Below are 25,559 nucleotides of genomic sequence, written 5' to 3' on the forward strand. Positions count from 1 at the left end.
TCCCCTGATCCACACATTTACTCTTTGTTCACAAGTGTACCCCCAGTGCTGAAGCCCAGCTCTTGAGGGTTTTTATTGTTGGCTGCTGCCTCTAAGGTGCTGGTGCTTCTGGAGGTCAGGCAAAGTGTTCAGGCTTTAAAGTTTGATGAATGCGATGCAATAATCATCGTCTGAGACATGGCACGTCTACAACCATGGGCCTGTAGGAGGAAATTTGGAGGGAAAATCTTGCTAGAACTAAGCCCAGGAAGTCTCAACCCTTATGCAAATCTTTGAAACCGTGCACACGTTGATCTTACAATTTCACGTAGGCATCTGACCTGGGGGTTTGGGGATGGAAGTTCAATGGATGTAGGAGGAAAGTTGGGTTGCAAAGTTTAATTTAAAATACAATATCTGTGTTCATTCTACTTTTTAATATCTTTAACACAATGGACTATTTAAAATTGAGTATTTATTAGGATCCATGTTCTCTGATTTTGTGCAGTAAAATTATTTTGATTTAAACTGTGAACCCCGTGGCTTCATTCTTTTAGTGAATACCTGGGTTTCTGGATTCTAAAAAAGACAAGATACTGGGGTCCGCCGAGAATGTAACACATGATGATCACAATATTGGACGTATGAGTGGAGCAACGTCGGAAAAGGTGTCTGCAGGCACCAGAGACCTGGGGCGGGATTCTCCGACCCTGCGCCGGGTCGGAGAATCGCTGGGGGGTGCGCGAATCACGCTCCGCCGCTCCTCCGGCAACCGGAGAATCGGCGTCAATGGTGCCGGCTGGGTCGGGGAGCTCAACGCAGCCACCCCGGCAATTCTCCCCGCGTGATGGGCCGAGTGCCCGCCAAGTTCGGCCGTGTCCCGCCGGCGTCATTCTCATATGGTCCTACCCAGCGGGACCTCGGCGTTCATGCTGCGGGGGCGGCTTGGTAGGGGGAGGGGGATCCGACACTGGGTGGGGCCTCCACGGTGGCCTGGCCCGCGATTGGGGCCTACCGATTGGTGGGCGGGCTTATCCCGGTGGGGGCCTATGTTCTTCCATGTCGGGCCCCTGTAGGTCTCCACCATGTTGCGTCGGGGCCGGTGCTGAGACAGCAAGCTATGCACATGTACGAACTCGCACCGGCCGTGGCGCGCATGTGCGAACTTGCGCCGCCCGTGTTGATGCCCGTTTCAGCAGCTGGAGCAGCGTGAGGCTCTCCAGTGCCGTGCTGGCCCTCTATGCGGCGCTGGATCGCTGATCCTGGGGGCCAGGTGACGCCGTCGTAAAATGGTCCGGTTTTTACGACGGCGTCAACACTTAGCCCTAGGATTGGAGAATCCCGCCCCTGATTATGAATGAGAGCAACAAAAGGGTGCATCCCCACCATGTAATCGATGGGCCCCACACATCACTTTCCCAAACTGGCCGGCTGGACACTTCCCGCTTCCTTGGGAATCCTTCCGACTTCCAAATCCGTTGGTGGGACCCATGTCTCCTGGACTAAATTCCACCCATTGGGTCTCTGGTTAATTTTATTGCAAGATTTCCAATCTGATGGCAGCTCTCTTCATTCCAGAACTCGTGGGCCAAGAAAGGAGCTGGGTGAACAAATAAAAACACCTTTGAAACGGGAAGGAAACCAGCCGGAAGTTATCGTTCACCATTATTGGATCCACTACAAAAAAAGTGACCAAATTAATAGCTAGTTTATGGTATTTGAACTATGAGAAGTGGTTGAAACTGGGCTAAAATACTTTGGATGTGAATGGAACATGCTACTACTTGCCCACAGTGTAGATTGTGGATTTGTGATAGAACGCACGTACAAAACCGTAAGCAAATTGATATTGTGAAATGATCAGGAAAGATCTGTGCAGAAAAGATCAGTCTTAAAACTTGCTGATTTATTTTCTTGTCTATTAACCAAACTCATAACAACATGCAAATTACATTACAGCAATAACCGTACCTTCCAATTTAATGTTCTGAAAGTTTACTAATCTAGCATATTATTGCTTTGCAAGTGGTTATTCTTTGTGGCTGCCATTTCAATGCCACCAACTCTAGCAATTACAAATAGTTATCATTTTTCTGGTACAGTTATCATTATGATTACATATGCGCAACAGAATTAAAAATAGGATTGGCAACAGCAAGTGATCACAATTGAGAATTGTGATGCATGGAAAATACTGACATCTCTGATTATGATACTTGTCTCTTCATATTCCTGAAGAAAAGAAAGTTGCTGTCTTAGTCTCAATGGGCCTTGACCTTCTGTTGGTGATGAGTTTTGATCCTATTAGCAGCAGGTGCTCAGTGGCCAGTTCCACACATGGGTTTTTTGAGGTAACAGGAATTAACACTGTTGTGTGCATTTCATTTAAATCTGGATTACATATGCAATAATTGGTTTGTAAAGCTAATTTCCCACAATGTTTTAGTTCAATTACAGAAGACGTACATCACAGTAATAGACTATTCAGCTGCAATGATCTCTGCTAGTGTTTATGGGCCATATGAACCTCTTCCCATCACTCTTTATCTAATCCTATCATCACTAACTGCTAAAACTTTTTCCTACATGTTTTTATCTAATTTTCCTTTAAATGGGTCGATGCTATCTGTCTCAACTACTTGTTGTGATAACAAGTTCCACATTTCAAACACACTCTGTTTCTCCTGAACTCATCATTGGATTTACTAATGACAGTCTTATATTTATTGCGCTTAGCTTTGGTCTCCCCCAGAAGTGGAATCATTAAGAAAATGGTATTACAACCAACAATAGATACAATAAAAGCCGTGTTTATGGCCTGGCTCCTACCTTGCTCTGAAATAACAATACAGTCCAGGACTAGATGTGTTACTTGTTTTCATTGGCAAAGAACATTCTGCCAATGGCTACTTTAAATATTTAACTATATTCACTGTCATCCAAAACAATCTAGGTGGAGAAACTAGTTTGCTGACTGCAATGCCTGATACCCACACCATCGGCGATAGGCTGCATTGACTTATATCCACATTCCCCTTTACCTAATATATTTTACACTTTCAAGCAGTGCTCAAATCACATCCAATAAGTACATAAATTTACAGAAGAGTGCCCTGCATGCTTTCAGGAAATGCAACAAATTCTGGTCACATGTATAATGTTAAGTAACGGACATTTCAATGTACATACATTGATTTAGTAAAATGGAGATTAAGTACATCAAAATCAAAGGCAGTAGCTGCAATCTGAGCAGGGTGTTATCAGAAACTAAATTACTGATGATCAGCATCATCTTGCACTTGTTTGTTTGAAACTTTTTTTATTGCCAGGGGATTTTCTTTTTAAAATCTATTCACCTATTTTACTTTGATGAAGTATTATGAGTGACCCACTTATTGTCAGCCCATTTAAGAAGCATCTAACACAAATGGTATAATTTATTTATGGACAGTACATTAGGGGATGGAAGTGAAAGGAATTTGCACGTGAGCAGTCATTTCAAAACAAGAAAAAAACTCTCAAATTGAAACATGTGGGCGGCACGGTAGCAAAGTGGTTAGCATTGTTGCTTCACAGCACCAGGGACCCTCGGCTTGGGTCACTGTCTGTGCGGAGTCTGCACGTTCTTCCTGTGTCTGCGTGGGTTTCCTCTGGGTGCTCCGGTTTCCTCCCACAAGTCCGAAAGATGTACTGTTAGGTGAAGTGGACATTCTGAATTCTCCCTCAGTGTACCCGAACAGGTGCCGGAGTGTGGTGACTAGGGGATTTTCACAGTAACTTCATTGCAGCGTTAATGTAAATTTACTTGTGGCACTAATAAAGATTATTATATGTATACTGCACAAGCTATTCAACTGTGAGAGAAGACAAATGTTTTGCTTGTTCACATAACTGAGCAATGTAATGACAATGCTGATGTAGAAAGCATTAAATACTGTGGATTAAATAACTTTAGATGTTTTGTATTTCTCCATGTGCATTGATAGTCAGTGTTTTATGAATGTTTCATTACATACCAAAGTATAGAAAAATTTTGCAGAACTGTTCTAGAAAATATATTTTTTTAAAATAGGTAATTGGTCCCCAAGTCTGTTTTCTATATAATTTAGTGTCCAGCTACTTAACAGCATCTGCACTTGACAGACTAATATAGAAAATCAAGCGGCAAAAGAAAACTTGGAATATATAAATCCAGAGGATTGTTGGAGACTCATGGTCATAAATTCCAGAAATACGATGCGTTATAGTAACACATTTTTAAAATGGGTTTTCTCCGAAGAAATGTTCGAGTGACATGTAGAATCATCACTGCATGCCCAAAATATTCTTCAGTTGATAATTTAAAGGTAATCAGGTCTCGGTCTTGATCCGTGGTGTTTGCATAGTCCTGGAAGTTTTAACACTGTATTTTGAATCCCAGTCATCACTTGAAGTTTGTGTCTTTCCTTCTGTGGTACTGCCTTCAGATTTATTTCTCTTCTGTTTCTAACAAAATTTTAAAACAAAGAGAATTTTTTTTCATCCACTTACTGAGAAACATTTTTTAACTAAAAAAATTGAAGATTCTGCAGGGAAAGAATTGTATACCATTGTAAGCTGTAATCTCAAGGGGGCATATCCCTCACTACATCATTACTATCAACCCAGGACAGTGACCCAGCTTCAACAGGGAGTGTAGGTCAGCATGCCAGGAGCATCACTAGACAAACCTAAACATGAGGTGCTAACCTGGTGAATCGACAACACAAGGTGACGTTCATGGGAAACAGCAGAAGCAACAAGCTATAAACAGGGCTAAGCAATACCCCAACTAATAGATCAGATCAAAGCTCTGCAGTCCTGTCACATCCGGGTGCGAATGGTGATGGACACTTAAACAACAGGGGAAGGAGTCTCCGTGAACACCTGCATCCTGAGTCACGTACCCCAGCATGTATTTGCAAAAGCTAAGGCTTAAGCATTTGCAACCATATTCAAAGAAGTGCCAAGTAGATGATCTATCTCAGCCTCTTCCTGAAATCCCCACCATCACAAATGCCTGTCTTCTGTTAATTCAACACATTCCACATATCATCAAAAAATGGCTGATAGCACTGAATATAACAAATGCAATAGACCCTGACAATATGTGAGCTGTGGTGCTGAAGACATATGTTCCAGAAGTACCTGTTCCAGACAGTTACAACACTAGCATCTACCCCAGGGTGCAAAAATGTCCAAGTATGTCTTGTCACAGAAAGAGGGGATTGTCCAATTAGGAGAGATTACGAAGATTAAGGGCTGGATTCTCCCGTCCCGCCCGCTGCAAGAACGCCACAGGTGAGCCGCGTACAATGAAGAACTCCACTGACCTCAGGCGGAATTTTCCGGTCGCCGGGCGGATACGGCCGGAAAATCCCGCCCTAAGTCTTTATTCTATGGTGTTTAGAAGGAGGAGAGGTGGTCGAATTAAAACATACAAAATTCTCAAGGGATTTGACAGGATGGATGCTGAGAAAATGTTTCCCCTTGCTGGGGAATCCTGAACATCAGGGGCGGGCGGGGGGGGGGGGGGGGGGGGGGGGGGGGTCACAGTCTCAGAATAAGGGGTCAGCGATTTTGGACTGGGACGAAGAAAAGGTTCTTCACTCAAAGGGTCATGAATCTTGGAACTCTCTGCCCTAGAGAACTGTGGTTGCTCAGGCATTGAACACATTTAAGACAAGAGATCAATAGATTTTTTTGGGTACAAAGAGAATTAAAGAATTTGGACATAATGTACAAAGGTAAAGTTGAGGTAGAAGATCAGTTATCACCTTGTTGCATGATGGAGCCAAATATCCTCCTCTAGCTCCCATTTCCTATGCTTTAGGTGCAGAAGGAATTTGCACTGACATTAGGGTTACTGCACAAACCAGTTGCAGCCAAGAATCAGTAGGGATCCTCCTTGAAATACAGCGTATTGGAGAATGAACAGAGGACATGCAGGGCAGGGTAAGCTGTCAGAAGGAGGAGGTGAAGGAGGACAAAGGGGTCTCAATCAGACGCCATATTGACTCAGCACATTCAGGGAGCTTTTCTCCTACCTGAATTTGCTGTTACGCGAGATAATATGACGAGTCTGAGTTAAATCACAACGGTGATTATTAACAAAGGAAGAACTTTATATGTACAACTCCCACATAGGACAGTCCCACCAACTCCATGGATTACTCCGATGGTTCCCCCGCTGCCAGGGCAGCGCTTTGGCACCCAATAGGCCCAGGTTTGCATGTCCATCCCCATAGGTTCTGGGAAGGTCACGTGGCCCGTGAAGGCTCGCCCCTTCAAGGGTCTATGCTATCACAGAATCTGAATCAGGAACCATGGGCGGGATTCTCCGACCCCACGCCAGGTCGGAGAATCGCCGGGGGCTGGCGTGAATCCCGCCCACGCCGTGTCCCGAAGTCTCCGCCACCAGAGATTCGGCGAGGGGCGGGAATCGTGCCGGTCGGCGGGCCCACCCCCACCGATTCTCCGGCCCGCGATGGGCCGAAGTCCCGCTGCTGGAATGCCTGTCCCACCAGCGTGGATTAAACCACCTTTTGAACGGCGGGACAAGGCGGCGCGGGCAGGCTCTGGGGTCCTGGGGGGGGGGCACCGGGCGATCTGGCCCCGGGGGGTGCCCCTTCGGTGGCCTGGCCCGGGATCGGGGCCCACCGATCTGCGGGCGGGCCTGTGCCGTGGGGGCACTCTTTTTCTTCCGCCTTCGCCATGGCCTTCACTATGGCAGAGGCGGAATAGACCCCCTCCCATGCGCCAGCGCGGGGATGACATCAGCAGCCGCTGAGGCTCCCGCGCATGCGTCGCCCGGCGAAGACCTTACGGCCCGGTTGGCATGGCGCCAAAGGCCTTTCCCGCCAGCTGGCGGAGCGCAAATCACTCCGGCACGGGCCTAGCCCCTCAAGGTGAGGGCTTGGCCCCTAAAGGTGCCGAGGCTTCCGCACCTTTGGGGCAGCCCAACGCCGGAGTGGTTCCCGCCACTCCATTATGCCGGAACCCCCCGCCCCGCCGGGTAGGGGAGAATCCCTCCCATTTTGTGAGACATTTTCACTTCAGTATGGATGTTGTCAAGTAAAGTCTACCACCTCCTGGGACTAAAACAATAACCTCAAAGCAGGGCAAGGACTGCACTACCAGCAACTGTGAACGTAACCGTGGTGATGAACGTTTGTGTGCCTGGCTCCTTCCAGGCTGGAGTTGAACATATTTGCAACATTCCACAGTTGTTCAGGAAGTCACTGAGGCTCTCTAATCAATAAAAGCCAACTATATTTCATTTTCTAATGCTGGAGAGAAGCATGGAGACTGAACATGCAGTTTTGCGAGGATTGCAGGCACCCCATACTGCATGGTACTATAGACCGCATAGCAACAGAAAGGGAATCACTCCCTCAATTTCCAATTTGTGTGTGACCATAGGCAATGAGAAAAGTAGGTCAATGCTCAGTACCCAAGAGGCAGTCAAGATGTCTTCATTCTGTGGCAGTCTGCTGTACTTGATGCATTTGAGCCACAGCAACAAGCCAAAGAATGGCCACTGGGTGGTCAGGGCTATATGCTGATGCCGTGCTTCATGACTCTGGTGCACAACCTACACACACACAGCATGCATCAAATGAAAACCACATCACATGAAATGTGATAGGACAGACAACTGGCATGTGGAGTCAATGCTTCTACTGTCTGGACCAGTCTGGAGTCTTGCAGCACTCGGCAGAGTCGGTGTCAACATTCATGGTGTTCTGCTGCATGTCACCAGATGAAGGAACAACCCCCTACACCAGCTATACGGTGACTAGCTGAGGAACAGACGCATGAGGAGAAGGAGGAGAAAGGCAGGATGCAAGGTAGACAATGCCTTCCTGGTCAGGGTGCCAGTGAAAAATTCATCTGCAACCGCAATTCCAATCGTCCATTCATCAGCAATCCCTCGGGGCGTTCACTTATCCACTGACCAAACAGATACACAAAAAATTAAAAATTAACTCAAAATAAACATTCAAAAGCAAATTGATAAATTAAATCATATATTGCAGACAAAGGTCGTTTTCCACTCTTGTGCATCCCCATGGTGCTTGCCTTCCATGTACCATTACCTATTCTAGTGCCCTTACACGGTGCTACCTCAGTGGCTGAATTTCAGTGGAAGTGACTGTGAATGGCTATGGAGGATGGCCTATAGCAGCTACAGAACAACTAGCTGCAGAATGCCCCACTTGGCATAGGTGGATCAGTCTGGCTGGCTCACTGACAAGGTCAGCAAAGGTACTGGTGGATTGGAAGGGGTGGGAAGTGCTGACTTCCTGAGAGAGGGCAATAGGTTTGTGCTCCATGGAGTCACTGTCATATCCCTGGCATTGAACATGGAACATACTGGAGGAAGGAGGCCATTCGGCCCATCGAGTCTACACCGACCCACTTCCACCCTATCCCCGTAACCCAATAACCCCTCCTAACCTTTTTTTTGGTCAGTAAGGGCAATTTATCATGGCCAATCCACCTAATCTGCACGTCTTTGGACGCATTACTTCAGCCACCTGCTTACAGTATGGAACCTTTTTCACCTGGAACATGCCCCAGATCCTCACCCCAACAATAATTGTACTTTTATGGAAAACTCTGGAGTTTCAATATTGACTCTAATGCTGACAATATTTTCTTCACAATGACATGTTCGAAGACATTTAGTTGCTTTGTTAGTATAGTTCTAAAGGTTTGACTAAAACGTACTTGATTCAACGTTGAAGATGATCCGTGACGGTCTTGAACATCTGAAGCATGGGTCACAGGCAATGGTGGCACAAGATCAGTCCTGGCACTGAAAACAAAAAGATATGTGTCCATTATTTCATTTTATATTTTGCAGCATTGAAATTTCTATTGAGTTAGCCATTGACTAATAATCAAATCAGTTTTGTTATTATGCCATACAAATTATTAGTACTTTAATGTATGTGAAATCGAGCCCTAATTACAATCAGCACCATACTCAATTAAATGCTTGAACCCAAGAATCTAAAACACAATAAACTATACCAGAAATTTGACACAATGCATTTAGCACGAGTAATCCTAAATATGTAATCTAAGATTGAAGTTAATGTGGCAATGTTAGCAGATGGACACTTAACATGTTCCTATGTCTTCTATTTTAACGGAGTAATTACAGAGAAATGCTTTAGTGTTAATGTAAGGATTATTTAAGATTTCCTCAAATATGAAGAATCATCAGCAGGTCATGAAGTCGGACTGTTACATCAGGGGGCCCAATTTCTTTACAGTTGAACTCACAATTTTGAAATCAGTCTGGTTTTTTTAAAAAACCTTATCCCGCTTGGTTCCTAAAACACAAAAGTGATAGAATCTTTCTCTGGAGATGTTGTCTTGCCATAGTTATTCTGCAGACTTCCCGCCCCTCCCCAGGTTACTTTTGATTATTATTATTATCTCGGCGGGAGGGGGTGGGGGGCAGAAGAATCCAACCCCTCGAGTCTAGGAGTTAAGTGACCCTGTATTTTGGAGTAAGCTTCAAACAATGGGAGTCATGAATTTCAGAAGGGAGTGCTCTCGGCATGTTCATTCAAGGGGGGGGGGGGGGGGGGGGGGGCATCCCCCACCCAGTGTGATTCAGTTCCCACCCAGTGTGATTCAGTTCACAATTTTCTAGAATAGTCTGGGTTGAAGTTGCAAAGGTCTGACCCCCTTGGCAGCCTTGTCAACAATTCATCAGTGTCCATTTTTAAGTAAATAAAGTTCCAGAAGCTTCCATACAAGCACAGCCCATGTTTAAAGTTATACTGGGCATGACAGTTAGAAGATTCATAAAAATACTGAACAAGGGAATGTCAAGAGAATTTTTTTTTTCAATTCTAAGGCTACAGCTTTGGAAGCCTGTGTGGTGGACTGAAGAAGATAACTTTTTATTTCTATGACCTGGATACAAAACCAGCAACAATTGATGGAATGAAGGTCACCTTTCCTTATTGCCTGTTAATACTCTTAAATCAAATGTGTTTAGACATTTAATTCAGAACTTAGTGGGCATGGGTTCATGGAGGAAAACAAGGCATAATTCAGACTAATTAGCAATTGCTCAGAGGGGTCACTGGCTGGTCTAGGAAAAGATCAAATGTAAAACCGATGCTTTACGTATTATCTTCCAGAGTTGAAACTGATTACATTGTTGAGGCTTAATAAAAGGAGCTTTATTCTACATCCAACCATATTATATCCAACTTAGAGCTACTTGCGGCTGACAGGATAGTTATCCCTTAAGAAAAAATTATATTCCTCACTAACACCCATCACCTTTTTAACAAAATTCACAAATATTCACAATCTAGCGAAGCATGTAGTTTTCGGTGATAGTGGTGGGGCGAGGGAGATTATACCTGGCAAAAAAGCAAACACATCAAGAAGCTGGTTCTAATCTCCTAATTTCCACCATTAACTAGGCTATCTGCACACATCCCCCTCAGGGAATAGGACTGCCATTTAGCACAGGGCAATTGCATAATTGGAGTAATGTTTGAGCACAGTTTTAAACCAAATGTTTCATCCATGGCTTTCCAAGGCTTCCAGAAAGTTGCTGCTGAAAGATGATGAGGACAGAATGGCATTTGAGGGGGGGTGATTAAAACTCATAATACTGCAATATAAATACTCACTTTCTCACTGGCCAGCTGGGAAAGGGCTTGATCAATGTATTTTTGCTTGAGAGTTTGCTTTCAGCACTTTGGAGGGTGTTGAATCAATCAGGATGAGTGGTGCCTTGAGTGGTTCTGAAGAAGGGTTATAGGGACTCGAAATGTTAACTCTGATTCTCCCTCCATAGATGCTGCCAGGGCTGCTGAGTATTTCCAGCAATGTTTTGCTTTTATATTTTATGAGTGGTGCTTTGATTGACTTGGATTGAACTTCAGACGAGGGACAATATGACCAGCAGCAGTAGCCTGTTTGAGAGTCCTGGAGCTGGTCTTCAAAGGTCCTGCGACTGATTAAACTGGCAGGATGAGTGAATCACCTCTGGGAGTTTCCCCTAATGCAGTCCTTTGGCGGACTCGGAAAAATAAAGCTCGCTCTTTTGAGTATAAGGGCATTAATAGGAAGGATTTAATAATTCTGTAATGTAAATTTAAAAAACAATCTTTCCAAGGGTGGGATTTTCCAGCCCTTCCTGACAGTGGGATCTTCTGGTCCTGCCAAAGTCAACCCCCAGACTTTGGTGGGACCGGTAAATCTCACTGCTGGCTAATGGATCGCTGCATCCGCCAAGGGAAAACTGCTCTGAGGGTGATGGGGGAGGCCTGGAAAAATCTGGCCTAAGAGGCTGACTGTTGTATTCTGATATAACTAGTAAAGGATTCAGTGGCTGGGATTCTCCGGTGTGAGCCCTCCCCATTACCGCTGCAAGCGAGGACGGAGAACTTGGTGCTCAGCCAAATCTCCCATTCACTGAAGCGAGACCAGAGAATCCTGCTGCCGTGAATGGACGGAGAATCCCACCCAGTATATTTTAAAATTATTTTCAGTGACTTAAAATTAAGTTACTCACAGGTTGTGGATTGACATTAATTTTAAAATTATTTTTTTAGTGATAAACCCATTTTCAGCTGTATTAATAATGCTGTGCTGTTACTATTGTAAAATGCTGGCTGACTGCTTGTTCATGGCAGATTTTGAGTTTGGCAACAGGGGAAAGCCTTACTGTGAACGGTGGCTTGAGTGCAACCTCAAGAAAAAAAAGCACTTTTCAAAACTGGCGCAGTTGTGCTTGCAATTTGAACATAGATCAGTGACTGCATCCAAAGTATAAATTCTACCCTAGGGCCGGGATTCTCCGGCTCAACGCCGGGCCAGAGAATCCCCCGGGGGAGGCATGAATCCCGCCCCGACGCCGGCTGCCCTATTCTCTGGCGCCGTTTTTCGGGCGGCAGCAGGATTTCTGCCATGCCGGTGGGGGCCGTTGACAGCGGCCCCTCTGGTGATTCTCCAGGCCCTGATGGGCCGGGTGGCCATCCATTTTTGGCCAGGCCCGCAGGCGTGAATTACTCACCTCACGCATGGCAGGATCTGGCGGGTAAGAGTGCGGGGGTGGTCCTCAGGGTGTGGGGGCACGGGGGGTCCGACCCCGGGGGGGGGGGTCACAGTGGCCTGACCCGCGATCAGGGCCTACCGATCTGCGGGCGGGCTTGTTCCGTGGGGGGGCCGTCTTTCCTCTGCGCCGGGCCCCTGTAGGGCTCCGCCATATTGCCCTGGGGCCGGCGCGGAGAAGAGAACCCCCCGAGCATGCGGGAAAATACGCCGGCCGGTCTGCGCATGCACGGAATCAGACCGGCCGTTCCGTGCATGCGTGAGATCACGCCGGCTGTTCCGCACATGTGCGAGAACACGCCGGCCATTCCGCGCATGTGCGAACTTGCGCCGGCCCATTGGCACTGGCTGGAGCGGCGCCAACCCCTCTGGCGTCCACCTAGCCCCCGAAAATGGGGAGAATTACGCACTTTCGGGGTCTGTTGACGCCGGAGTGGTTGGCACCTGTTTTCCCGCCGGCGTGGGGACTTAGTCCCCAGAAGGGAGAAATCCTGCCCTAGGTTCTTCAAGCTTCAGAAAGCCTTACTGTGAACGGTGGTTTTAATGCAAGTGTAGAAAACAATTTCACAAAAATGTTGATGTTGGTGCCAGTGGTATTGTACAAGCTGGCATCTTAAAAGATCGGCCTTGTAGGAGTTTACTGTAATAGGGTGCCATTTCATAATTATCTCAAGTTTGGTTTTCAAGTTTCAAGTAGTGTGGGCATTTAGAAAAACCACAGGATGTAACTATGATAGCAAATAATTATTGTCTGTCTCAATATCTACTCTGTCATCAATTTCCAAGGCACTATGGTAAGGAAATTGCAGAACTTACCTTAATACATAATTCATAAAATTAAACATGAAATAATTAAAACATTTACTGCCTTAAGGCTGTTAGAAATGTTGGAAGGGAGCTGAGAGAATATAGTGACTCCTGTCAAGTACTTAGTTTACATACAAAGAATTGGCAATTATTATAATGCTGACTTTATGTTCAGAATCTATTTTCATTTGAATAATAAGCTACACAGAAAGCACTGTTTCACAGTATCATTGCTGTATTTAAAGGACTGGTTCATTAAACTCAGACATCAGTAATATACTTTCCTGCTGGCTAGTTTTGGTCAACAGAGTTTTAAAAAATAGATAATTTTCCAGTCAAGTTACATTTTAAAAATGAAAAGACAAAACTTAATCGGATCAGACAAGGTTGCAAAATTGTGCCTCTGTTCCCCGATGGTAATTCCACAATATGAGGAGAATAATACATCTGTCCACATTGAATGGCCATATTATAACTTCATGCAAATGAGAAAAATATGGTTTAGTTTCTATTATTTGAAGCCTGGAAACATTGGGGCAAGTAACAACTGTGCCTCCCTGTCGGAGGACGGCTTTCAATTTGAAAAGGCTGGATTTTCATAAGTAACGGACCAGAATGTGTTAGATTGCAGAATAGAAACTGGCATATTTAAAATTGGGAATGCAGTAAAATAAATGTGTTGTTTATGACTGCGCACTCACACCACAGAACCCACCCCCAACACCAGCTTCCAAAATACATACATCACATTGATCCTGGGAAATGAGCTGGAGTCAAGCATACAGACAAGCTGTATGCAGAACTCCTGCCCGCCATAAAATTTGTTTCTGTTATGTACCACAGAAATTCCTGGACAGAAGTATTTTTCTCTCATTTTCTCTCCTTAGACCTCCTTTCCTGAACATAGTGACTCATACTCAGGTGTAATTCCAGAAGAAGCAGCACTTCCTAGTTCTTCACTCAACAGTTTTTTCCACATAAATGCTCGCGGTATTTCAAAAAGTGGGAGCCAACACACTGCCCTTTTAAAAACTACCCTGGAAAATCTGGGCTGTTAATCACCACTTCAGCTGAGAGTAAAAATGTTTTGTAAAGGGGCGGCACGGTGGCGCAGTGGTTAACATTGCTGCCTGCGGCACTGAGTACCTGGGTTCGATACCGGCCCCGGGTCACTGTCTCCCCGTATCTGTGTGGGTTTCACCCTCCACAACCCAAAAATATGCAGGTCGGTGGATTGGCCACCCTAAATTGCCCCTCAATTGGAAAAAATAATTGGGTACTCTAAATTTAAAAAGAAAAGAAAATGTTTTTATAATGATGTACTTTCACAGACGTCATTAGAAACACAGATGGTATTTATTGATACCTTATTTATTTATTTGTGGGACGGCACGGTGGCACAGTGGTTAGCACTGCTGCCTCACAGCTCCAAGGACCCGGGTTCAATTCCAGCCTCAGGTGGCTGTCTGTGTGGAGTAAAAAATGTCAGCTTGTCAGTGCCAGCCTGGCAGTGTTCCTGCCAGACAGCTGTGCCACCTGGCACTTTGGCCGTGCCAAGCTGGCACCCATGTAGCAGTGCCAGGCTGGCAGTGCCAAGGTGTCAACCTGCCTAGAGGACAAGCACCTGGCGGCCTCTGATCACCTAGGAAACCCCCACTAGTGTTGTTCCATCTGATCCTTGTTTGTGGAGACCAGCACTGAACAGCGCTCGCCCAAGTTCTCCAACAAAAGGGGTTTAGAGCCTTGGCTAGGTCTTGGGACTGCATGTTAGAGTGAGACTAGTTCTCTCACTCTAATATGCAGATTTGCCAGAAAGTGATCCGTCCCACAATGGGCGGGATTCACAACGCGTTAGATCTTACAAAGTGGTGACGGATAGTTCCCGGAAGTGGGATCTCCTGGCATCTACCAGCCACGATGCGCTGCTTTTCGGGCGCAACACAACCGGTAGATCTCGCCCTACATTACTCAGTGTCTGGCAATTTCTCAGGGTCTGGCAATTTCTCAACATCTCAAATAGGTCTATTTGCCCAAAGAGGGGTGTTGGTGTGAGTACTTTTCTTTTCAGACTGTGATTAAAACAGGATACTCACAGGTGTTGGGCCAGAGGGAGTGCCACGCTAATTTAATCTTTGTCGCCCGATGTAATGATGAACTTTTACAGACTTCATTAGAAATACAAAAGGTATTTATTAATAAGAAAAACTGTCCACCAGTACAGCAGCCATGCGGTTGTCCTTGTCCCTTGCATGTCTTCTGCCTAAGAGAGGACTTCACCTCCTGGGATGATTACCCACTGTGAGTCCTAATTGGTCCCCCAAACCAGGTGATCCTTACATTGCTCTGTCACCCTTAAAATGACAATCACCACAAATCACCACAGTTTTGTAGGAAAAAGTCCAACTTGAACAATCAATATATATATTGGGTCTATTCAATGGGTCTGTGTACAGCAACAGTGTGCATGAGAAATCTCCAATGATCCCTTTGGATAAAATTCAGATTCTCAACCAAATATGCTGCTCCCAGGTGACATCTAAAGAACAAAGAAAAGTACAGCACAGGAACAGGCCCTTCGGCCCTCCAAGCCTGTACCGATCATGATGCCCTAACTAAAAACAAAACCTTCTTCCCTTACTCGGTCCGTATCCCTCTATTTCCTCCCTATTCATGTACTCATCCAGATGCCTCTTAAATGTTGCTAATGTGCCTGCTTCCACCACATCCTCTGGCAGAACGTTCCAGGCATCCACCGCTCTCTGTGTGAAAAACTTACCCTGCACATCTCCCTTAAAATTTCCCCTTCTCACCTTGAACCTGTGCCCCCTTGTAATTAACACTTCACCCGTGGAAAAATCCTCTGACTATCCACCCTGTCTATGCCTCCCATAACCATGTGTGGTTCAATTCCTAGAACATTATACATCTCCTAATACTGAATACTCTAAAGTGAGATTGTTTTCAAAACCATTTTTACATAGATCTAAACAAAATGAATCATTTCCAGCAGTTGATCTTTCCCTCAAATCACCACGGCCATTTTTGCCAATTGTTGCATTTGTGGATTCCAGAAATACATACTTTACTTCTGAAAGAACAGATCGTTCACCATCGGAACATTGCGAGCGCCGATACTGCCGAAAGCTTCGAGGAGAATGTGAATGCCTGATGCGTATGGGGTTACCTTGAGTCCTGGTGACACAAAATTTTAAAATCACTGAGAAACAGAAAAATCCACACCAAATGTTAAAAGTATACTATGCCAGGAGAAAACTGTGACTTATTTTTATGTTACATTTCATGCAATTGATCATCCTAAATAAACTTTCATTAAACAACATTAACACAACTACCTCTCACCCTAATGTTCTATTTTTTCTGACTCCTGCAGGTATAGACCATGGGGGCAGCTCTCCAATGCATCATCTAAGCAGCTACAAGTGTAAGCTTACTTAGTGTTAGCAAGTTATTCAAACATGAAGGTACCATAACAAAATAGATCAAGGGCTGGATTCTCCGCCCTGCCGCGCCACATTTCTGTTTCACCCCGCCGGCGGGATGCCACGTTACGCCGGCTGGTCAATGGAGTTTCCCATTGTGGGGCAGCCCCACGCTGTCAGGAAACCCCCAGGCTGCCGGCAAAATGGAGCATCCCGGTGGGGGAGAATCCAGCCCTAAGTCTTCACCCAAAATCCACACACAAATGTATGTCAACTCTGGCCCAGTGGGTAGCACTCTGTCTGTAGGAAATCCTCCAACTTTTCAAGAAGCCAGAAGCAAAAGGTGAGCAGCATCGGCAAGAAGGCTGAACCACAATTCAACCACCAGGCACTCGAGACCTTGATCAGAGAAGTGTGGGCACAAAGGCATGACCTCTACCCAAGGGATGGCTCCAAGAAGCACCGCAACTGCATGGGCGGATTTCCCCGACCCCCCCGCCGGGTCGGAGAATCGCCGGCGGGCCGCACAAATCGCGCCACACCACCGCGATGCTGGGACACGCCACTGGGGCCGACGTGGACAGCGCGGCGCGGCGCGGGTCGGGGTAAGCGCCGATTCTCCGGCCCAGGTGGGCTGAGCAGCCATCAACAAAAAGCCGAGTCCCGCCGGCACCGTTCTAACTTCCTCTGAGCCGGCGGGACCTCGGCGTTGAAGGGTCCGGGGGTGGCCGGGGGGGCCTCCGTAATGGCCTGGCCTGCGATCGGGACCCACCAATCGGTGGGCCGGCCTCTCTGTTCCCCGGCCTCCTTTCCTCCACGCCGGCTCCTGTAGCCCTGCACCATTTGGCGTCGGTGCCGGCACAGGGAAGAAGGCCACTGTGCTTGCGCTAGTTGGCAACAGCCCAACTGCGCATGCGCAGACCCTGCGGCGCCGGGATCGGCAGCTGGAGCGGCGTGGGCCGTGCTAGCCCCCTGTGAGCCACAGAATGGGCTCCCGGAACGGTCACCGACGCCGGAGTAAAACATTCCCGTTTTTACGCTGGTGTCGGCACTTAGCCGCCCGATGGGAGAATCCCGCCCCATGTCTCCGGTCTGGAAGGCTGTCATCCAGGGGTCAATATGGCTGGCGACTGCACTCAAAGAACCACACAGTGCATCAAGCAAATGAATGAACTCACCCACTCCGGCAGGGTAGTCCTCTCCAGTATCAAACTTTCATCATGGCATCGTATAATCAAACAGCTGCTCTCTGCATGGATCTCACACATCAATTCATGGGGGATGCGCGTCAACACTCATTCACTCACAGTCACTTTCACATCACCAACATCGAAGGAAGGTGCTGAGTGCTGGCCTAGGAATGGATCCAGAGGAGGTTCACAAGAATGATCTCTGGAATGAAGAACTTGTCATATGAGGAACGGTTGAGGACTCTGGGTCTGTACTCGTTGGAGTTTGGAAGGTTGAGGGTGGATCTCTTTGTAGCTTACAGGATGCTGAGAGGCCTGGATAGAGTGGACGAGGCAAGGATGTTTCCGCTTGTAGGAGAAACTAGAACCAGAGGGCACAGCCTCAGACTGAAGGGATGATCCTTTAAAACAGAGATGAGGAGGAATTTCTTCAGCCAGAGGTTGGTGAACCTGTGGAACTCTTTGCCGCAGAAGCCTGTGGAGGCCAAATCACTGAGTGTCTTTAGGACAGAGAGAGACAGGTTCTTGATTAATAACCCCTGATCTGGGGTTATGGGGGGAAGGCTGGAGAAACATATCAGCCATGATTGAATGGCAGAGCAGACTCAATGGGCCGAATGGCCTAATTCTGCTCCTATGTCTTATGGTCATAACATCCCATCCATTATGTTGCTCACACTCCATCCTCTGGCCCTTTTGGGGAGCACTCACGCCACACAGTGGACATGCATTTAACCCAATCTTTTCTCCATCTCCTCTGATCACATGCCTTTCTTTTGTTCTCACAGAGTCCAAGGTGGCACCCAACAAATACAAGAGAGCTTAGAAGGGGGGGGAAGGATGGCAAAGATAATTGTCATCGAATTTGAAGAGGCTGCAACAAACCTTTCCAGGGAGGACAGGGATTGCTCCTGTGGGGAAGGGGTGACTGCCCTCGCCCAACAATCTAACAAGGATCACACCTCCATCACTTATCAAACCCTGATAATCACATTGAGTCAAATGTGGTCTGATATAGCTTATACTCATCAACTAAAACTCTATTCTCTATTTTATAGGCACGAGTAGATCGAGGCCCTCCACACAGTTGAGCAGCACTCCAAGCTCCCAGAGCACATTCAAGGTGAGGAGGCTCCTGAAGAACTGTCATAGCATTCTCCAGCATCCTCCTCTAACGCAGAGACACACATTCGGTGGAGCATATCTCTAGATTAAACTTGGGGTCACTTTCTGACGAACACCTCACTGACAAGCCCCTGCAGCAGTTGGAGGAAGGAACAACCCAGGTCTCCGATGCTTGGAAGGCTGCTGGAGGCCAGGAAGCCGCTCAGTCCTAGTCAGATGATGAGCCTCGAGAAGCAGCTGTCAGCTCAATGGTGGAGATACAATGCATGTAGTCACTCAGAAAACAAGAGTGAATGATGGCGGACTCCATCCATGTTCTGTCTGATGTTGTGATTCCAACATGCGATCGCCTCGAGTTGCACTGGGAAGATTGGCAATTACCATGGAGACCTTGGTCAAGTAGGTCTTGCCAAATTTGTGCTCGGCCTTGTATTCCATGATCACACACCTTGGTGGGCACCATTAGGATGTTGGGCTCACTTCGGGTGCACCAACTCCTGCAGGAGTCAGGCCAGGGCCTATGGGCAGGATGAGCATCTTCCAGGGGCCTCCTCTCAGGACAGCAGCTTCTCACAGTCCCCTCTGCCTATGGCTCCACCCACTCCAGCAGTACAGGCGGCCGAGGGCATTTCTGCCCCTGAGTGGAGGTCCCGTATCAGACTACGGCATCAGAATGTAGCAGTCAGCATCTGCCTCTACCTCTGCTGTGGGTGTTGGGGCTGCACCGAGGTGTAGTGGTTGGGTTAGGAAAGTTTAAAAATGTTGATGTCCCCTCTGGTTCATGTGTGCTATCACTGTAAATAAATTGCACTTCTGTGAAATCATTTGATGGATATGTGAATTTTCTTGCCAATTGAAGGGGTTTTGAATTTGTACGTTGGAATTCTCTTAGCTTGAGGTTTAGCCATCCTCTCACTCAGTGATGGTGTCGCACTGTGAGATCAACATTCATGTGATGCGAGCCTCAGTTGAACTAGTCTTGGTACCGTGTGTATTTTCAGGGAGATGTGTTTAAACCTTTATTGGAAGTGTATGATGAAACCGTTTCTAACCTTTCTTCCTCAAGGGACACCAATGAGTGAGTGAAACACAACTGTAATGATATTCTCGCAGCATTTGGGTCTCCTCAGTGTTAGTGCCCAAACACAATACATGCACATTTGGATGAGGTCCCTAGTGTCATCGGAGTGTCCCTTTAAGAAATGTTTTCTTATCACATGGCTTCAGTGATGTCATTGTGCGGGTGGAGCTGGGCTGTGGCTTTGGGTTTTTACTTACCTTTTTGAGTTGGTTTTACTTTTGCTTTGAGTTTGAACTGGTTTTGTTCTGCACAGGTTAAAAAAAGAAGTGTCTCTCTATCTGCATTTTAAAAGCCATTTCCAGACTGCTTGATAACTTGAAAAGAAATAATTGTTTTCTGGAAGAAATTCAAACCTGCTGCTTTGGAAAGGACACAAGAGCATCCATGCCAGGTCTTGAGTGCTGTGTGCTTGGCCACACCTTTGAAAAGGGTTTTCTGGTTTGTGGGATCTTGTTATCAAATTGGAGCAGCTTAAGGGGGAATTTATTAAGGGTTATATATAGAGTAGCGTAGCTGTGTGGGGTATTTATGTTGGTAATTTGATAAAAATGTTTACTGTGTGTGTTTATAAAAATGTTATCTAAATTCATGGAATAAACTTTGTTTTTGATTAAAGGTGCTTGAGTGCTGAGAGGTACCCTGTTGATGCTCAAAAAGACCCAGAGGTAATAAAATTGAGCACTGCGGTCACCTTCAAAGCCACTGGCTGGGGGAAGCCTTCAACGCCACATGGCATCAGGTCTTCATGGAGAATGTGGCATATGTGATGTACTATCTCTCAGAACAAGCACAGATGTGTCTAGGGCTGCCTCTCACTCATTTGTAAGTAGAATACTCTTCAACTAAAAACCATTGGTCTGGTAAGTCACATCCACTGTCTGGGGATCTCCTCCTCGCCCTCATGTTCATGCTTTGCCTCCCCTTGGCCATGCCCCCAGGCAGTGCGTTCTGCTGGAGATGTGCCCAATGATGCCTTTCCCTCCTTCATTGCATTAGGATTCTGAGAAATGCAGCATTGAGCCTTGGATCCATTCATCTTCCTGCCTTCTCTCTGACATGAAATATCGACGACAACAATGATTGAAGGATGCAGAAACCTATGGGAACTGATGGAATCCACAGCTTTGGCTGCCTTACTTGCATTGTGCCTATTACAGCCTTACCCCTTAGAAGCCCGCACTCACATTGAGATCAGGATGCCATTCCGGCATATAACAGATGGAACCCTCTGTGGGGTGATAATGTTCTGCATATTAGAAACGGCCTTTCAGTTGCTCATGATAAATCAGTGGAAGCCATTTGGTCAGTGATGCGTTACGATGCATGCATGATTGGCCTTAATTGATGGAATGCCAGGTAAGTGCTTTCCAATCACCTTCCTTCACGATTGAGTGATTTTGAAATGATCAGCTGGAAACTGACAGCATTAACTCTGTTTGAAGTGGTCCAGGAGCTGTCAATCAAAGTTTGAAGTTTAGAAATATTGCCCTTAGACCACTTCAGAGTACTTCAACTGTGAAGGAAAGCTAATGAAACAAGGCTGACAGCTGGGGTGTGTGGAAACTGTTCATATTGTTTCATTTGCCCAGTAAAAACAAAACCAAAGAGAAATGAATAATGGCTTGCAGATCAAAGACCTGAAGGGCTTTAAACTCAGCTGACTCATTTTCTCCATTTCCAGGAATTGGCAGGTGCTACTTCTTGGCCAGGATTCTCCAACCCTGCGCCGGGTCAGAGAATCCCGGGGGGAAGGCGCACATCCCGCCCCGCAGCCCTGACTCCAGCTGCCCTATTTTCCGGCGCCGTTTTTTGGGGGCCGGCAGGATTCCTGCCACACCTGCCGGGGACCATTGACAGCGGCCCCTCCGGCGATTCTCCAGGCCCCGATGTTTTAGCCGTCAAGTTTTGCCCAGTCCCGCCGGCATGAATTAATCACCTCACTCACGGCGGGACATGGCAGGTAAGTGTGCAGGGGCCGGCCTGGGGGGGGAGGTGGGATCCGATCCTGGGGGGGGGCCCCCACGGTGCCCCCCCCCCCCACGGTGGCCTGGCCCGCGTTCGGGGCCTACCGATCTGCAGGCGGCCTGGTTCCGTGGGGGTCTTCGTTCCTCTGCGCCGGGTCCCTGTAGGGCTCCGCCATATTGCCCAGGGGCCGGCGCGGAGAAGGGAACCCTCGCGCATGCATGGAACTACGCCGGCCATCCTGTGCGTGTGCGAGATCACGCCGGCCATTCCGCACATGCGCGACCTCACGCCGGCCCTTTGGCGCCGGCTGGAGCTGCGCCAACCACTCCGGCGTCAACTTAGCCCCCGAGATAGTGGAGAATTCCTCACTTTCGTGGGCAGTTGACGCCAAGTGATGGGCGCCGGTTTGCATGCCGGCATTGGGACATAGCCCCATTATTGCAGAATCCCACCCCTAGAATCTGTATTGCCCAGGTGAGTGTTAAAACACTGATTTTATTTATTACTGCCTTTGTCTGGACTGTTCTCTAGCTTCCAGACAGGGATCTTTTCTGGGGGAGCTTCCATTCAGGGGTCTCAAGGGGGTTTCCTGACAGGAGTCCCTTTATTGGGGTGCTTCCAGACAGGGGTTTCTCAGAAATTCATTAAAAATTCACTCAATTAATAAGGAAAGTCAGAAACCAAAAAGGACATTCAATTTACTGCAGATCATTGTTCCAGTACACCATCTCAACCATCACAACATCCTGATGGATCATAAATAACCCGCAATGTTTTTGAATCTTAATACCCTGCTTGGCAGACAAGTCCACATATTTCTAAAGTTTGTGGACTGAAAACATAGCTTTCACCAATTGCAAGTTCAGAAGCAATGCCATTTGACAAGTACTGCATTTCCATTATAAAGAAATCTTGGGAATAAATGTAAGATGTTAATTTTAATATTTAAACATCCTTGCACATTTAATGGTATTTACCTTAATAAATGTATGGCTATTGTATTTTGGTATTCTGTAGCAACCAGTATACTACATTTTCCACCATTGTTTTCAATACTCCCTTTGAGAACTTTTTATCCAATACTTATTGCAGGTACATTTTAAAGGAAGTGACTTTGGAAAAGTTCTGTTGCCAATAATTATAGCTGAAAACAGAATATTAATTTTTTCAACAAAATGCAACACTACAATCCTACGTTGAAAATGAAAATCGCTTATTGTCATGAGTAGACTTCAAATGAAGTTATTGTGAAAAGCCCCTAGTCGCCACATTCCGACGCCTGTTCGGGGAGGCTGGTACGGGAATTGAACCGTGCTGCTGGCCTGCCTTGGTCTGCTTTAAAAGCCAGCTCTTTAGCCCTGTGCTAAACCAACCATCGAAATGCATTTCTAATGCCTATGTTTGTGTAGTTTAGATTAAAATATTGTAGTTTTTGTCCATTAGTTGATATAATCTATGATGCACTATAAGATACAGCAACTAAATAGCAAGGTGTATAAACTGAACAAACTCACTCTACTTTGGTGTATGGTATCTCTTTCAGCTCTTCTTCTGTTAAGCCACTTGGATCCACCAGTTCCCGTCTAAAAAACATATTCAAGAGAAAGTGTAAGCTATTCATATGGCAGGATACATGTAAACTTAATTATAACAAAAGAGTCCACATCTTAACAAGACAGCTCAATTTCTTTTCACTATATCCCTCAATAGTCCTTTCTGGAGATAGCAGGGGTTGCTAGCTTATCTGTGTCTCCTCTGAAATTGATCGCCAATTGATAAAAGGTAGGAGGGCCTACAAACTGTCCATTAGGGTACAAATACCCACTTTCTTCGAGTGTACATTCACTGGCCAAAAAAACTACATTTATAGCAGTATTTCAACGCGAAGCATAAAAAGCCCGCTGAAATGTCCCCAAAACTGCCAGGAAACTGGGGGGATTGTCTGAAAGTGGGGACTCCACAGAATCAGACACAAAGCAAGAAACTAGGGTCTTCTTTTTTGCGGAGTCATGGAGACTTTGGGCTGGATTCTGCATTATTGGGACTATGTCCCCATGCCGGCTTCAAAACGGTGGAGTTTCACGCCAGAAAAATTATCGTGAAAGGACCACTAATTCCTAGCCCTGCAGGGGCCTAGCAGGGACCCGGCTCAAACCTAGCAACTTTTGCTGCAGATACAGGCTCCCGCACCTCTGGGTTGGAGGCCGCGCATGCGCACGGCGGCAGCCTCCAGCGGCCACACCGTGCTCCATGGTGAACTTGGACCGCAAAGCTGGATCCAAAAAAGAAACCTCCCGATTGGCCCCACGCCCGACCCTCAATCCCGCACAAACATTTCCCGGTCGCCTGACTTGGAAATATATTGCCGCTCCTTCACTGTTGCTGGGTCAAAATCCTGGAACTCCCTCCCTAACGGCACTGTGGGTGTACCTACACCACATGGATTGCAGCGTTTCAAGAGGGCAGCTCACCACCACCTTCTGTAAAGTAACTCGGGATGGACAATAAATGCTGGTGTAACCAGTGACACCCATAAACTGTAAAAATGAATTTTTAAAAAAGGATGATGTTACAGACTTTGACGAAGGCGGTCTTTGCAATGGCTTGGATATGTGTTTGGAAGCTCATGTTGGGGTCAAAAAATGACACCAAAGCTTACGGCCTCTCTGGTTCAGCGTCAGGCAGTTGCAAGGAGGAGAGGTGGAGATGGTGCAAGCAGAAGTCTAAGATGATATTGAAGAGGTTTTTTCTCTATGGCACTCCACAGCACCTTTGCATAGCTCAATATTGCAGCGTACCTGCACAAAGCCCAGTCCAGTTTCACACCAGGGCTTTCATAGTAGATGTAGATGCCCTTCAAGCAGATACTACGGGTGAAATTCTCCATTCAGCGGCAACGCAATCCCGAATCACGGTCGGGCGGAGAATCGGGCGTTCGCCAAAAATCAAGGTCGGCTCCGAGGGCCCAACGTAACATCATGCTCCGGTGCCTCGATGGTGGGCTGGATACGTTCCAGGCCCCGCACCTGCGTGAGCATGCAAATTGTACAGTAACAGCTGTTAGCATATCATTAATGCGCCTGACCTGGTAGTCTCTGGCCTCCCGTGATTCTCCACCTCTGCCAAGCGGCAGTTACGCTGGCACGGTTCACTTGTGGTATTTAAAACGGGAACCGGGAGACGTGGCTGCTGAGGGTGAGAGAGGAGACAAGTCATGTTTCCAAAGTAGCAAACCTGGGCTACCAGCTGTGCCGCTGACTGTGTGGGGAGGGTGGGGGGGAGAACATCTTCCAGGGCTAGGGGGAGTAGCGGGGGGGTCGACCAGGAGATGGAACATGGGCCTGAGGCGTCTTGCCAGGACCAGGGTGGCTGGGCAGGGACCTCCATTGCCGCGGCCTGCAAGGCAGCTATCTGACTGCGTACTTCACTGACTGCCCACTGTGACCCGTAAATGTGCAGAGTAAATCCCGACCCCAGCTGACCCATCAACGGACGTGCCTGGCCCAGCTCAGACAGTGGCCCACCACGTGTTGGCACCCCTTAATGCACCCATCCGAAGCGCTGGGGGGGCTCCCTGAATTACAGATGCAGAAACTGGATTTTGGTGTACAGCTGGGTAAGGTTGGCATCTGTCTGGTCGCTGCAGCTCTGGCGGATGCACTGAGGCTGCGTGAGCAGGAGCTGCTCGGGGAGGACACTGCAGAACAGGAGCCTGCCCCAGAGAAGCAGTGGCCAGACGATGGATAGCCGGCTGCCCAACAGGCCGAGGAGGAGGTGGGAAGGTGTATACCAGCAGTGGTTGTCGTACGAGCACCTGCTTTACTGGCCGTGCCGCCGCCAACTGCAGCTGAGCAGCAA

The 25,559-nt window shown here is 47.0% G+C and overlaps 1 protein-coding gene across 8 annotated transcripts in view; it reads right to left on the reverse strand.

Moving 5' to 3' along the window:
• Nucleotides 1–1,864: 1,864 nt before the first annotated feature.
• Nucleotides 1,865–25,559, reverse strand: part of epb41l4a (erythrocyte membrane protein band 4.1 like 4A) — a 323,866-nt gene continuing 300,171 nt past the window's right edge. For 7 of the 8 annotated variants that reach the window (XM_072516431.1, XM_072516433.1, XM_072516434.1 and 4 more), the window contains 4 exons: nucleotides 23,216–23,284; nucleotides 15,982–16,092; nucleotides 8,731–8,818; nucleotides 1,865–4,464 (listed from right to left, as the gene is read on the reverse strand). In XM_072516431.1, the coding sequence (XP_072372532.1) occupies nucleotides 4,330–4,464; nucleotides 8,731–8,818; nucleotides 15,982–16,092; nucleotides 23,216–23,284 (403 nt within the window). In that variant the 3' untranslated portion in view covers nucleotides 1,865–4,329. The remainder of the gene's footprint in view (nucleotides 4,465–8,730; nucleotides 8,819–15,981; nucleotides 16,093–23,215; nucleotides 23,285–25,559) is intronic. The other variant, XR_011949090.1, reaches the window with a different exon arrangement.

This window comes from Scyliorhinus torazame, chromosome 9 (genome assembly GCF_047496885.1).
Source record: "Scyliorhinus torazame isolate Kashiwa2021f chromosome 9, sScyTor2.1, whole genome shotgun sequence".
In the NCBI taxonomy this organism is placed as follows: Eukaryota; Metazoa; Chordata; class Chondrichthyes; order Carcharhiniformes; family Scyliorhinidae; genus Scyliorhinus; species Scyliorhinus torazame.